This window comes from Aulonocara stuartgranti (genome assembly GCF_965226115.1).
Source record: "Aulonocara stuartgranti genome assembly, chromosome: 23".
NCBI lineage: Eukaryota > Metazoa > Chordata > Actinopteri > Cichliformes > Cichlidae > Aulonocara > Aulonocara stuartgranti.
The window spans coordinates 25,723,370-25,738,635 of record NC_138958.1 but is presented as its reverse complement, the minus strand read 5'-3'; the positions used below and the strand labels follow the sequence as shown (position 1 = coordinate 25,738,635).

Below are 15,266 nucleotides of genomic sequence, written 5' to 3'. Positions count from 1 at the left end.
ATTTTGGCTTTAGGTTTTGATGCTTGGACTGGATGTAAAATTGATGATGCGGTTGCCCTGATAATTTCGTATGAAGGTATAAGGACTTGAGAATGATAGGAAAGAAGTAAGTCTGAATATATTGATAGTATGAAGGTTAAAGTTTGCATGGCTTCATTAAATGTAGGGGAGACCGGGGATAGTTGTAACATTTTTGACATTTCTGTCTGTAAATTGGAGCTCTTTTAAGGTAGTGGATTCAAAATGTAATGCAAAGTATTTACATGTCTCTGCTATTAAATAGTGCAGCTATTTTCTCTGCAGCACAATTACCCATTGCATGGTATGGCCTCAAACACAAAGAGTGAAATGTTACAATTAACCCCATAGTCTGGGTTAGTTGTAACATATCCTGGGGTGAAATGTAACACAATGAAATAAGGGTACTAACAAAATATTAACATGTAATCTTTGTTTATTCAACACATGAATGCACTTACATCCATTTATGTAGCTTTGTGTGTGTGTGACAGAATGCAGAAATCTAGCTTTTGAACATATTCCAACCCCCCCAAAAAAGACAAATTATGGAATTTTCTGCAACTGAATATTTCATTAATTTTGGTTGGTCTTCCTTGAGTTTGGCCTCATTGGCTCAGTGGGCATTATAACCTACAACTCTTGCACCAATTTTGAACATAACAATGAAGCTGAAAAAATGTAGTTGTTCACCAGCATCGCAATTCCATTACTTTTTATCATGGCTTACCTTGGTGTGGTTTGCAAAGTGCTTCAGAAAGATGAGGAAATCTGTTTCTTGCACCCATCCTGATTTATTTCCACTACCAGTACTTCCTACTGGTCCATCTCTGACACAGTGGTCTGCATAATGTATGTGTGGGAACACAAACAGTGGAGGAATTGTGTTGCCAATGGCATTAACCGCATATACAAATGTGACCAGTGAACCTCTCTTTGCTGATGTCATTGCCCCAACTTGTTTAATATAAGTTAAAGTAATAGTGTGGTAAGTTGTAACATCTGCATTATTGTTACAACTAACCCAGACTGTTGCTGTTACAACTGACCCAGACTCCTATAGCTATGAACTAGCTAACATTACAGCCAACGGCTAAAACATTAGCACTAAAGACCTACACAGAATATATCCCCATAGACATACAAATAACATAATTTAAGTTTGATGAGTTTAACTGCAAAGCAAATAACGCTATTAGAAATTGAAATAAAGTAGAAAAACGTACTTTTTGGCATACAAATGACTTTTTTTGGTGTTAAATTGTCTGTTTTTGACAAAATGTGCTGATTTTTCACATTTGATAGCAGAACTGAATTGGGCATGCACAGGATGAGTCACATCATTTTAAACTTAGCCCTGATTGGAGAAATTGGAAGTGTTACAACTGATCCACGTTACAACTATCCCCGGTCTCCCCTACTAAAGTTATTGTGCATAAAAAAATCAGGTGACTATAAGGTGGTCAGGTGGGAACAGTTCTCATGTTTTTTTTTACTTCTTCTAATTTGCTTTTTGTCCTTTTCTGCCTCCTAATTTACAGCTTTTTGCTGTGAGCTGCTCGGTGAGAGAGCGTTGTGGACTGTGTTTGTCCAGCCTTTCCATTCCTTTTCTTTTATCATTTTTTTTTTTTTAAACACCTTCCCTGCGGGAAAGTGAGTAGGACAGCATGTTTACCTGCTCAGCGTTTGAAGGCAGAATCACTTAAAGCACTGCAATGTGATGGACTAGGAGGAGTTCTGGTTGTTGGTTTTTATGTATGTGTTCCTATAAATTGGAGTGGAGTTCGGAATAGTGAGAACACCAAAGCAGAAGCAGGAAGTCAAACCGGATTCTTAAAGAAAAATTTGCAGTTTATTTGAGGCCGAAGAAGAATGAAAAACAGAAGGCAACTCAGAGGAAACTGACTAGGGCTACGTCCACACGTACACGGGTATTTTTGAAAACGAAGATTTTCCGTTTTCGTTTAGAAAAAAAATCCCGTCCACACATAAAAGCCAAAAACGAAGGAAAACGCTGCTAGGAACATGCCAAAGCAGCAGGTGGCGCTATATTACTATCCGTGTAGAAATGTTGGCCAATCAGAAGTCAATAAGTCTGGGTGGGAAAGCGTAAACAAAGATGGCGCATAGAAGCAGAACTGAGTCGCATGTGTGGAGGGACAGTAACTGTGTGTGTATATGTAAGCATTTAAACACTGCAGAGAGTAAAATTAACAGTATTTTGTCTAAGTTCGCCATTGTAGAAATTCATTTCACCGAAACAGTAACGTGGCGCACAGTGTGACGTCAAAAAATGCGCACACCTTTGACACTGCGTTTTCTCCGTTTACCTCGTCCACGCGTAAACGCAAAAACGGAGTTTTTGAAAATATTCACCCTGGCAGGAGTTTTTAAAAATCTCATTTTTCAGTGATCAAAAACGCCGTTTACGTGTGGACGAAAAGCGCAAACGCATAGAAAAACCTGCATTTTCAAAAATACCCGGGTACGTATGGACGTAGCCTAGAATTAAACTGGGAAAACTAAGATACTGAACACATGCAATTGTGAACATGGGGAAAATAGAATTGATATTACAGGTGAAGCGAAACTGAACACACTGAACCGATGAGATGAGAGACTGTCAAAATAAAACAGGAAACACACTCAGACGCAGACTAAGACACATGGGCTTGACACTGGGACCTGGGGAGAAACTGGGGTGATAGCAAGCGACACAGAGAGGACGAGAGACGTCACGGGCTGGTGAGAACACACATGGATGCACATGACAGACAGGGGAGCCAAGGATGAGACACAAGGAGGAAAACATGGAAACAACTAACACACGGCTAAGACAAGACACAGAGGGAGGGGGAGCAAGACACACAGAGGGAAAGCAAATGCAGACATAACTGGGGAAACCTTAAACTCAACAACATTAAAAGAACCAAATCTCAAACATAAAACATCTTAATAAAGCAAAGAGTAAAAAATCCCAAAGTGAACTATTGTTATAGTTTAAACCCTAAATATGTGGCATCTCAGGGCTTTAAATGCATATAAAAAAACATGAAAACATAAAGCGAAACACTCAAGATAGCTACACGCGGTAAACTTTTATGATGTGGGAATGGTGGACTGCATCTGATGCAATAGGATAGGCTACTTTGAAACCTACCGCCTCTCAAAGGCATTTTTTCCAAGCTGTGTTTTTGACAGAACAGAACATTTAACCGAATTTACTTGATTTAAATGTATTATTTATTTAGTAAATTAATTCTCAATAATTTAGCATTAAAATGCATGGAAAAATAGATATTGCCATAAAAAATTTATGGAGGATATTTGCAGTTTCTGCAAATTTGCGAGCGTTTCTACAAACAAGAACAATCCACAAGAGACTGAGGCAGTGAACTTTGAACCGCGACTTCACGGGGGTATACTGTAGTATATAATTAATAATTGTAGGTGACACTATATAATTAGGCTAAGGGTATAATTTTCTTGTAATTCAATAGAATTCAACTTTATTTTAAAATCACAATGTAATTGTATTTACATACAAATATTGTGTAGGTGACTCGCACTAAATTATGATGATAACAAATCCAGTTTTATTTGACAAGAAACGAAGAAATAATTATACTGTAAATATATTAAAGTACTGTGTAATTAACCCCAAAAGTTGATTCTGTTCATTTGGACGTAACGTTTTCAGTGGGAGAAACGTTTCATCACTCATCCAAGTGACTTCTTCAGTCTCAGCTGACTGCAGGTTTCTCCGACCTCAGAAACAGTACATTTGCACAATAACTAAACCTTGCCCACTGAATGAACAATGGGCTGTGAGGTCAGTTCCTTGATCATTAATATGCAAATTGTCATGACCATTGATCAACAACCTGTGTAATTAAATTTAGGTATTGCACAACTTCTTGTATTTTACAAGAATGGGAACATAAATTATAATGTGAGTACTTTGAAGTAACTTGTTCAGTTTCATGGTAATTTCCCCATCTTGCATTGTAAATACGTTGTACTTTTTGTACTTGTTAACTTTATTCTAATCCAAGCACTGCAGCAAAAACTTTTAGGACAAGAGTTAATTTCCTTAAATGTGAAAGTGCTTCCACGTTATGCAGAAAAGTTCTGACACTTTACAAAATTACTTTGCCGTTCGAGGAGAGAGATCAAAGGTCAAATGCAGAGCAACAGGAGCCAGAGATAATAATGTTTTAGTACTTGGCTCCAGTCTTGAGCACTTTGTCAAACATGCCAAAGCAGTTTTCACTTCCAGTTATGTTTTTTTTATTTTTATTTTTTTATCAACCCCTTCATAACCTCAGGGAGGTAATTAATCAAATCCTGAGGGAGGAAAGTGAATGACGCAAGTGGGGGAAGGCTGGGAAAAGGAGTGGCACCCAAACCAGGTGATCGAGAGGGAGCGGACGGGAGCTAGAGGTACTGAAGGCGAGAAGGGAAACAAAGCAGGCAAGAGGAAAAGGAGAGGAGAGCTCATGAATAGGAGAGTAAAGTTCCCCAGACAGGAGTTACATAAGCACCTCTGACCCAGAAACCTTCCACAACCGGACTGAACTTGCCCTGAGATGGAGAGGACGAAAACAGCCGGAGGAGAGAGGAGGCGTGGGAAGGAGGTGAAAGAGGAGGGGATTTGTTTAACGGATGTGTACATCCTTTTACAGCAGCTGTATGTGTATTGTGAATTAAATAGTTTGTGACTTGTGCATAGGTGCATGCTTTTAGATTAGCAACACTACTATGAAGCATTTTATTAGCGTGAGAGTTATATTGACTAAAACACATGAATGAAAGGTTAGACGGGACGTGGAGGGAGCAGGCAAGGACAGACAGAGATTTGAATAATGGAGGCAGCAGGAAATGAGGTGAAAGACGAGGTGAGAGTGATTTAGAAGGAAGTCGAGGCTGGTGGTTGCTGACAGGTGTGCACAGTCAGACGCAGAGGAAAACAATAAAGAACAAACGAGGACGGGTGCGAAGAAGGACAAAGGCAAGGCGAATTTATTTACCTGAGCTTCAAACAGAGGCCTGCACTGGAATGCAGACGAGGAAAGTAAACAAAGCAGTGGCTGGTGAAGCCTTTGGGAAGATTGATCACTTAATGAAACGCAATGAATCACTGCATTGTTACAGATAAACAAATATAAACCGATAATGTATGAGGATGCTTATAGAGGTTGTACAGGCAGAGCTGAGGTCGCTTGAATGGATAAGAATGCTTAGATCCAGCCTGCTTGCAGCACATGTATATTGTATCAGCTCAGTCAATTCAAGTAGTTTGGGCAGAAAACATCAGTAGTTCTGGGTTTGGACTCCCTTTTATCTTCAGAGATTCTCTAATTCTTCATCGGATGGATTCAACAAGGTGCTGGAACCATTGCTCAGAGATTTTGCTCCATGTTGAAATGATGGCATCATATAGTTGGTGCTCATTCAAGATGATAATCTCCCTCTCCCCCACATCCTAAAATCCTGTCTTGGACTGAGATCTAGTGACTGTGGAGGCCATTTGAGTTTGAGATGATCTGAGCTGGAAGCTGATTAGCTATTTAAATAGGTCTGCCCGGTGAAGTAGCTGGTGAGTGTTTATATCACACAGCTTTTTTTTTTTTTTTAAATTCTTGCCATGCCAGTGAACCAGTTTCTTTAAACAGCTACTAGAAATTGCAAGAGAAGTAGGTTAATGACAAATTTGTCAAACACAAGCTCACAGCGTTACTTGCTCAACTGAAGGGATCTCCTGTCCTGTTCTTTGCTTACATTTTTGTCTGTCTTAGAGACTGTGGTGCCTCTGAAGAGTGCTGCATGAATAAATAAATATAGCTTGTTCAGTTAAGTTGGCAGCCTGCTACAGCAGATTGTAAAAGGCTGTCGTAAAAGGAAACAGAACAAACATCAAATGGATTGAAGTCAAGTAAGGATACTCAAAATTCCAGGTAACAAAACGCGTAAACCAACAGATGAAAGATTTGGGTCATGCAGAATTAGCGGCCATCAACACAGAGCACAGAGTTGTAGACATTCGGGTGAACAATGTGGGTTTTGAACACCTATTAGAAATGGAACTTATATGTCAGACTGGGAAATCACGCTGTTAAAAATAGGACTATTTGAGACTGACTCGCTGGAAAACAACCATTAAAAAAACGTGTTGGCTAAGTTTCACAGCATATTGTGCATCTTCATACCCTCTTGGGTTTGTATTACTGTTTTCAATAATGCATTTATGCATCATATCAGTTTTAAAACCTTTAAGGGTGGTTTCACAGCTAGTGCAGACCTCCATTTGGTGGGCTCTACAGTGCTTAACTTCAACTCTTATATTGTTGCCTTATCCCTTTTCTTCTTCTCTATCCGCAGGTAAAACCATGGACCTGGACAGTGCTCCATAACCTCGCTTGCCCCTCACCTCCCTCCTGATCACCTTTTCTCCTCCTCAATTTGTCCTCCTTCCCCTTCCTTTTCTCTACTACCTGTTCACGATGACAACCACACTGGAGACGATGCTGGCACAGCCTGACCTGGAGCTGGGCCCTGATCGGATGGACGGCTGCGAGGCCGCTCGTGGGCATTACAAAGTGGTTCCCTCCGTTGTCTGCTCGATGTGTTGTCTCTTTGGCATCATTTACTGTTTCTTTGGTGAGTTGAACAGGTGATGTTAATGCAGCAGCAGCAGTTGTTCTTTGTTCTATTTAAGACCTGTTGTTGAGGTCATGTGTTTCTGGCTCTTTTTTTTTCAGGATATCGCTGCTTCAAGGCGGTTATGTTCCTTACGGGCCTGATGTTCGGCTCCGTCGTTATCTTTATGCTCTGCTACAAGGAGCGCGTGCTGGACACCCAGCTGAGCGTGGAGGCCTCAGTGGGCATTGGCCTGGGCATCGGGACGCTCTGCGGCCTTGTCACCATGCTGGTTCGGAGCGTGGGCCTCTTCATGGTGGGCCTGCTGCTTGGCCTGCTGGTGGCCGTGGCTACCCTGGTCGGCATGGAGGAGCTTTCTGACAGCCCGCCGCGCTCTGTCTGGGTGCCCCTGGGCGTGCTGCTTGGCCTGGGCATGCTGTTTGCTGTGCTCACCCTGCAGTGGCAGCGTCTGTTTACAACGCTGTCTACAGCGGTGTTCGGGGCAGCCGTCATCACGGTGGCTTTGGACTACTTCGTGGAGCTCTTTGCCCTTGTGCTCTACATGTATGAACGGATTAAAGCAGAGTCTGGAAAGCCTGTGTGCTGGATGACATGGGTGGTCCTCGGAGTGTGGCCTGCCCTCACCCTGCTGGGTGTCGTGGTCCAGTGGAAGGTGACCGCTGAAGGATACTCCCATACCAAGGGTGAGGAAAGCTGGTTCCAGTGTATATTTGTGGTGCTTGGCTCTGGTTTGCTGCTGACTGTAGCAGTTCACCATTTTTCTTCCTAGAAGACATACCTGTAGGAATGAGTCTAAAGGAGAGCAGGGGGTTCATTCCAGTATATTTATTTAAAAGATTTATATACTAATTATTTAGCACATATAGATTTATAAAGCAAAATATAAATCTTACCTTTAAATTATGATATAATCTTATAGATTATGGTGGCAATAAATACAATAATGTATCTTTTGTTGTGGGTTTGCAATGTATATTATACATTATATATATATATATATATATATATATATATATATATATATATATATATATATATATATATATATATATATATATATTAGGGGTGCAACGATACACAAAATTCACGGTTCGGTTCGATACTTTGGTGTCACGGTTCGATATTTTTTCGATACAAAATAAAATGTTCATGCCTTTTTAATTTGTCATTTATTAAAATTATAAATATATATTTTAACTCAAAAGTACAGTTTTTAAATTTAACCCTAACCCTTGTGCGTGTTTTTTATTTTGACAGCGAATGCGCACCTGCGGACCACTTATGTGCAGCCCTGGTTATTTAGCTCGTCATATTGCAGCCACAGAAATTCTTTTGTCCATGAAACCATAAAGCTGCACTTTCTTTTTGCCTTATAGTCTGATTTGTCATAACTTCTCCGTTTTGTGGTAAGCTTTTCTTTGGCTGTCACTTCTTCACCCCGACCTGTCTTATTTGGCTCAGCAGAACTGAAATGCTTTTACACGCACTCACATAAGCTCAGCGATTCTCTGCACGATCAACCTCTCACATGTTTAAGCTGCGGGAGATTTCACTTGTCATGTTTGCATAGTAAGCTAACGATTAATAAGACGATGTCAGAGGAATTGGTGCACAAATTATCATCACTCACAGATCAGTGCTGTCGCTCTCTATACACAGTTCGCACGATTGCAAAGTGAAAGCAAAAAAACAAGCGCAAATTCAAACGCGACTTCAATATGTCACATATTGACAGTGGCTCACCGATGCCAATGACATAATTACCCAGCTACATTTCTGAAAGAATGCAAAAGCATTGACATATATTTTTCCTTCCTACAATAGCCCGACGGGCAGGGAAGAGATAGATTTTGGTAGCCCGACTGGAAAAATCGCTAGCTCCGGGACGTCGGGCTAGCGATATTGCAAGCCCTGTATCTGATTGAGGAATCACTCATCTTTGGAAAAGAGAGTTTATTACAGAGAAATGGCTCTTTCCAAAATAAAAGCTATACTATCCGCTTCTTCTGGGCTATATTCTCAGCAGCATAAGGAGAATCATGTGCTAACAGCTGTCTAAATGACTCGGCTAAAGTTAGTAGCATGCTTGTTGTTTTTGTCTTTGCACTAGGATGATGTCGGCGTAAATGTGCAGTCATATTCGTTGTGTTCCCACTAGTGCTTTCAGGTTAATCTCGTTGAAATGACCTTAACGCCACAACACGGCAAATCTCCGTTAACGAGCTACCGCCGATCGCCCCGTGCATGGGGCTAGACGGCCAACACGTTAACGAGCTAACTGCGCTAACACACTAGTTCCCACCCATGTAATTGAGCATTGCACGGCACATCCAACATACTGTTTTACTTTAGTCCATGACTCACTTACCTTCAGGGTCATACGTCACATGAAAACCAAAATAATTCCAAACACCACATCTGAATGAGGGTGGGGGAGGTGCCCTGCGCTCTTCCTTCTGACTATGCTGTCTGTGTTGAGCGCTCAGTGGATCTGCGCTCGACAGTGCAGCCTAGGCGGAGTAGTCGAACGCAGATTCACTGAGCGCTCAACACAGACAGCATCGTCAGAAGGAAAGTTGATAAAATAAATTACAAATGTTGTATTGTTCGATACATATGCGTACCGAACCGAAAGTACTGTATCGAACGGTTCAATATCGATACGAATATCGTTGCACCCCTAATATATATATATATATATATATATATATATATATATATATATATATACACACACACACGGGATTATAAGGGGCACTGTCGATTTTCAGAAAAATCAAAGGATTGATTTTAAGTGTGCCGTATTTTTTTCCAAACAACACGGTAATAACGACGGCCTGCTAGTATGCTCTAACAAAAATAGTGCTTTGTTGTGTATCTGACGGATGAAAGCTAAACCAGTTCCACACCACTGAAGTTGCAGCATTTTTACAAACCAGTTCTGGTTCATCCGTTTCATTCAACGATCCACTTTCGCTCTTCTCATTCGCTGCCATGCTTTTTCCGCCATGTGTGTATGAAAACAAAGGCACTGTGCATGCGCGTTTTACCCATATTCTATCGCCATATTTCATTTTCTTGTTGTTGCCCAACATTATACCGGTATTACGGTGAACGGTATGATATGGCCCAGCCCTACCACCCATCTTGAGGAGTTTGCCCCCTCACATATACTAATGTGCTACAAACAGGACTTTAATATCACCAACCATTCCCATGTTATTACGGTGTATTCATATAAATGGCCCACCCTGTACATTAGATAAAGCTAACTCTAAAATGTGAGAATTATCTCACACCAAAACAAATGATTTAATGTTCATTTATTACATCTGAAGTCTAAACTAAATGTGTTTGGGACATGTAAAATATAGAATTTAATTAGCTAAACCAACAATAAGTTATTTCGAGGTCCATGACAGCTATGCCAGAGTTTGGGATTTCCCCACCTGTCAAATTTTACTTTAACCCTGGCCAAGTATTACTGACCAATCAAGTTTAAGCAGGCTTTGCTTGTTTGCTTGTAAAAACTCTCTTATTAAGAGGGAAAAAGGAAAACGCATGCTGAAATTTAAACATCAATGATCTGAGGATGGTTACACTTTTTCTTAGCTTTTTAAAATTGATAAACCAAGACAGGTGAACACAACAGGAAGTCTTAACCTGGATATCCGCTGGTTACACACAAAATATTAGAGCAGCTCTGGAGCTTTTCTGCAGTGATTTGGTTCTAAATGCAGCATTTACAAATACAATAAAAGCCTGATTTTTGTTGCTCTTTAATGGAACTCCTGTATCAGCTTGTAATGTCCTGACTAGACTTCAGCAGTTTTCAGCAGAAGTATATGTTATATTCACTTCTGACAAAATGCATTAATTTAAAAAAAATTATTTGAGGGTTGAATATTTTTAAGTTGTCGTACATCTAAGTGAGAATCTCTTCAAAACTCAAATCTGATCTGATCTGAGTTCCTCAAGAGCACCCGTAAAGGTCCCCTAAGTTTTTAATAAGATGAACCTAATTTTCACATAGAAAAGTATATAGAATATAGATAGATATCAACATTGCCTCTGTTTTTAGCTTTGAAAAACAAAAAATCATCTTTCCTTATTAGCCTCCCTTTGTTCTCCTCAGTAATCATCAGCCGCCAGCAGCGGAGGATGCAGGTGATGCGCATTCGCCAGCGGGATGACCGCTACCGCAACAAGAAGAAGAAGAAGCAGCAACATGGCTCCTCTTCACACCATCAACACCAATCCAAACAACTGCACACGGAGCCCGCCTACCGCCGCAAACCCAACCCTATCCGCCGCTACGATACCGACGTCCTCTCTCCTGTGAGGACCAGTAATCATACTGTTGAATGAAAATTTTTGGCCTTGAAACAAATAGCACAGTTATTTAAAGGAAATAGTCTGTCACTGAATTCTAGAAAAAAATAGAAATCAGTGTGAAACCTTATATAACTATACTCAAGGTCATTATACAATAATAAGATGTAGACAAGACTGTCCTAATTCATATATACTAAATGCTTATCAATATCCTAAAAACAAGACTGATCAAGTACCATTGTCAGATATCTACCATTTAATTAAGTTACTTTATAGCCAGCTGGCGAACTGTCCCCTTGTGAGCTGTCACTGAAAAACGTAAACATCAGTTGTATATATTTTTTTTTGTTGGTCCATTACATGATTTACTGATGGCTAAAATTTATTCTGTTTTAAAATATACACAAGTGTCATGTATTACCTAGTGAACCAATATAGCAAGCTAGCAAACTAGAATTTCCACTCGGCTCACCCTTTGCTGAAAAGAAAGTCTCTTTGAATTCTGAGGCTTTACATATCATGATAATAATAATCTGATCCAGTATCTGAACAAACCAAAAGATTTCTGTATTATGTCCGTTAGACAGACTAAAGTGAAGATTTTTGGCCATAATGCACAGCACCATCAGTGCAAACAACTCATACCAATAGTGAAGCAGGGAGATGATTTTGATTGTTTTTCAGCCAAGGACCCTGAAACCAGGCATTGTGTAGAATAAATAGGTAACAGTAGGTTATGTGACCACAGTCAAACATTGTTTTAACCAGATGATCAAATTTCCAACACATTTCAATAGCTTAGAGACAACCAATTGGGCAAGTAGTGATTTTGAAGTTATCCTGCCATTTGCTAAGACTGGCAATAAAAAGAAGGAACCAGACTAACTTTATAAACTTTTTGTTCTTTCTAGAGCTACATCCAGAGTTTTAGAGATCGGCAGGTACAGGCACAGCCCTTTCCAGGCCGGCTAGTCGGGGGCTCCCATGCCGTAGTGGAGATGGGCTATGACTGTGGATCCACAACGCCACTCACTGGAGCAGCAGGACCTTCGCTACGGGTCTAACCACTCCAGAACCTCCCAGATGCCTGAACATACCACTTACCCAGAGAGATGTACGTCTCTATAATCACACCTGTGCTAGAACAAACCATTACACACCTAAGAGGATGGAAAAAATATGTAGGGCTGGATTTACCTGAAATGCAAACACATTTGACTGTTTCCCTAAATAAATTTTGGATTATAAACCTCTTGCTGGAGCCACCAGTGTGGTGCCGAGGTTAGCTGACCTCTTTTCATCGTCCAAACGCACAAATGCATGCATGTACTTAACATCACAAAAACCGCAGCTACAATTTTAAAGATTGATGTGGAAGCCCAAAACAACCTGCTGGACTCATCCCCAACCTGTCTGCCACCATCTCAACTCAAACCAGGGATTGGAGCTTCAGTGCAAACCCTCCTCAGGTTCTAACAAAAATAATGAAGATTCGTTGTTAATAGTTTCTACCACTGATGTTACAGAAGCAAGTGGAAGTCGAATTAAAGGTCCAGTCAACATTGTCTTTAAGGGGAGGTAATGACCCTTCACAGCAAACTGAGATACTCTATTTGCTCTCTGTGCCATCCGGACTACATACATCCTCTTTGAAATGAGGAAAGATTTCGTAACTGTCACATTTAAAGAGGGGAAAACCCTTTGCCACCCTTGGTGCTGGACGACACACTACTTCAAGCGGCCAACTGCTCTGAAGGCCAGGGAATCTGTTTAAACGGGTGCCTTGCCCCTCCTTGGACTGTAAAGTTTAGCATCAGGAGAGCGGTTACTGGCAGATATCCCACCAGTGGCTTCTTCTTGCATTAAAAGTGGAAAAAAAAAAATTCAGTGAGGGGTGGTAGCCAGGGAGCTACAAAAAGCAGGGTTAAAAGACTTTTTAGAGGTGAGCTTGTTGTTTTCACAGATGTGTGGATAAATGTGGTTTTATTTACACTGGCACCTCAGAAGATCTGATTTTGCGGATTCTCAGTGCTGGAAAATATAAATCTTGCTCATTTTGTGTCCTGAACTTATTCTCTAAGAGATCAGTTTCACGTGTAAAACAGATTTCTTTTTCACTCTACCATTTACCTTTGTGTAGAACTTGGCAGAGGATGGTCAATGACAGAATAGCTGAATTTTTTTGTTTGTTATGCCATAAAAGTGAACATAAATTAAATTTCATTTGTTAGACAACTCATTTACCATAATTGAAACAGGATCAAGAAAACTAATGTTATCAGATAAAATAATCATTTATTTTCATTTAATAGCTGTATGATAATGGAGGTAACATAACTGAAGAGTGGCAGAAATTAATGCCAATGTTACATTTTTAGTTTCTTAAATATGAATAATTTAAAAAGAATTTGTTTATTCCAGTTCTCACATAGCTGTAGTCATTATTTACTGATACAATAGTGTTAAGAAAGTAAAAGCTCGATTACAAATAACGACACTAATAAAAACATGGCGGGAATTATCATTGATGTTAGCATGATAGGCTAACTAATGTCAACTTTTTAAGTAAAAACTAGTTAGCCTGCTTTACTATGGAAGGAAATTAGCCTAGCTTGCTAGCATTGACTTTTTGATTCAAATAACAGTTTATCTGCCCTGTAACCAACTTTTGAAAAGAGAGCAGATAAAGATTTAATAAGTAAATTTGAGGGTTTTTTGTTTTCTAATGTTCCTTTAACATTTACATAATATTTCAGGGTTATTATAGCTGTTTGTTTGTTTTTTTTATTTAACCTAATTTAACCTGAGCTGATTGAGAGATTGTGTTTCAGGTATTGGTTATTTTCCAGTATAATAAATTAAAAGGTTTTCTCAGTGATGGTTTAGGTATCTGTCAAACGAAATCTCAGAAATGTGCCTGTTTGCACCGTAGACAGACCCAGCTGAGGTGCTAGTGTAAACAAAGCTCACAGGTCTGAGTGACAAAATGGACTAATGGCCATAGAAACTTGTATTTAGAGCAACTCTTTCCATCATGTGCATTGACCTTCTTTATTTGGGAAAACATAACATTTTTGTCACCAGTGAAAATGTGAATACTTTGTTATTGTTGCCGCCTTTTTAAAGGAAAAGCAGACACGTGAGTGCGGAGGGGGGGTGTTTCTATTTCTCACCTGACATGCATGATCTCACCCCTCCGTCCACCCAATCCTGTGTGGCACTGAACACCCTGCACCCTTTCATGTACATCGATGTGAAATTTGTACATAAAAAAAACATAACACTTACTACCTTTTTTGGGTGGAAGTGGGATTTTTTTCCCCTTTTTTTTACCATTTGATTGTTATATTTAAACACTTTCTTTTCTTAAAAGTCACATTTAGTGGTTTCTTTCGAGTGGGATGTATTTATTTGTTTTATTTAATTATTTTCTGTAAGGAGAGTGCAATCATCACTGTAGGCCAGTAACTCCATGCTTTTATTAAACTGAATTATGACTATGATCATTAAAGCATGTGTTCCAATGGGCCTGTGTACAATAAAATGTAAAATGATTGGTCTTTTAAAGCAATGCCATGTAGGCATGAAACATAGTCTATTGTTGGCTCCCTCATTTCTTTCTTTCTGCCCTTTTCCTTAACATCTCTCATATCGCTCTTCTGATCTTTAACTTCATCTCCAGACACCTTTTATTCTTCTCCTCCTCCTCATCTGTACATTTTAGTGCCGATACGCATACACATACAATTTAGCTCATCCTTTATATACTATACTATTTGCACTATTACTGTGGTAAATGCTTATGGAAAATGGTGTGTTCGACCTTTTAAATTTAAATTGAGGAGAAAGATCTGTTTCTCTACGCTGACCAAGAGGGCGAACATCTGTTGTAAGGAGCTTCCTGTAATCAGAGGTTGTGGATCAAACTATTGTCTTTGTCATCAACCTCCATCATGCAATCCTCCTCTGTTTTTGTCATATTAACATGTGTAAAGGTGGCCTATAATTGGTGCCTCAGGAATGTCTTTTGGCCGCTATACAACTGTATTAATGTACGTACATCTGAACACTTAGGGGGCATCCAGAAGGAAGTGGTTTGTCAACTTGTCAACTAGGGACTATAACAGCTACCTTGGTTGGAATAACTGCTGGTGACACAAAATAACCAGGTCCTGACTCACCAATAAGAAAAATAGATACAGTTGATCGACATATGACTGGGTGGCAAATACGTTAAAGGGTTACCTAGGCAA

General features: G+C 39.8%; 1 protein-coding gene across 6 annotated transcripts in view; it reads left to right on the top strand.

The window, feature by feature from the left end:
• tmem198ab (transmembrane protein 198ab) overlaps positions 1 to 15,056 on the top strand; it is a 40,725-nt gene extending 25,669 nt beyond the window's left edge. For 3 of the 6 annotated variants that reach the window (XM_082525435.1, XM_082525437.1, XM_082525439.1), the window contains exons 2-5: positions 6,400 to 6,678; positions 6,780 to 7,361; positions 10,814 to 11,016; positions 11,925 to 15,056. In XM_082525435.1, coding sequence (XP_082381561.1) covers positions 6,522 to 6,678; positions 6,780 to 7,361; positions 10,814 to 11,016; positions 11,925 to 12,077 — 1,095 coding nt within the window. In that variant the 5' untranslated portion in view covers positions 6,400 to 6,521 and the 3' untranslated portion in view covers positions 12,078 to 15,056. The other 3 variants (XM_082525436.1, XM_082525438.1, XM_082525440.1) reach the window with 3 other exon arrangements.
• Positions 15,057 to 15,266: the final 210 nt, after the last annotated feature.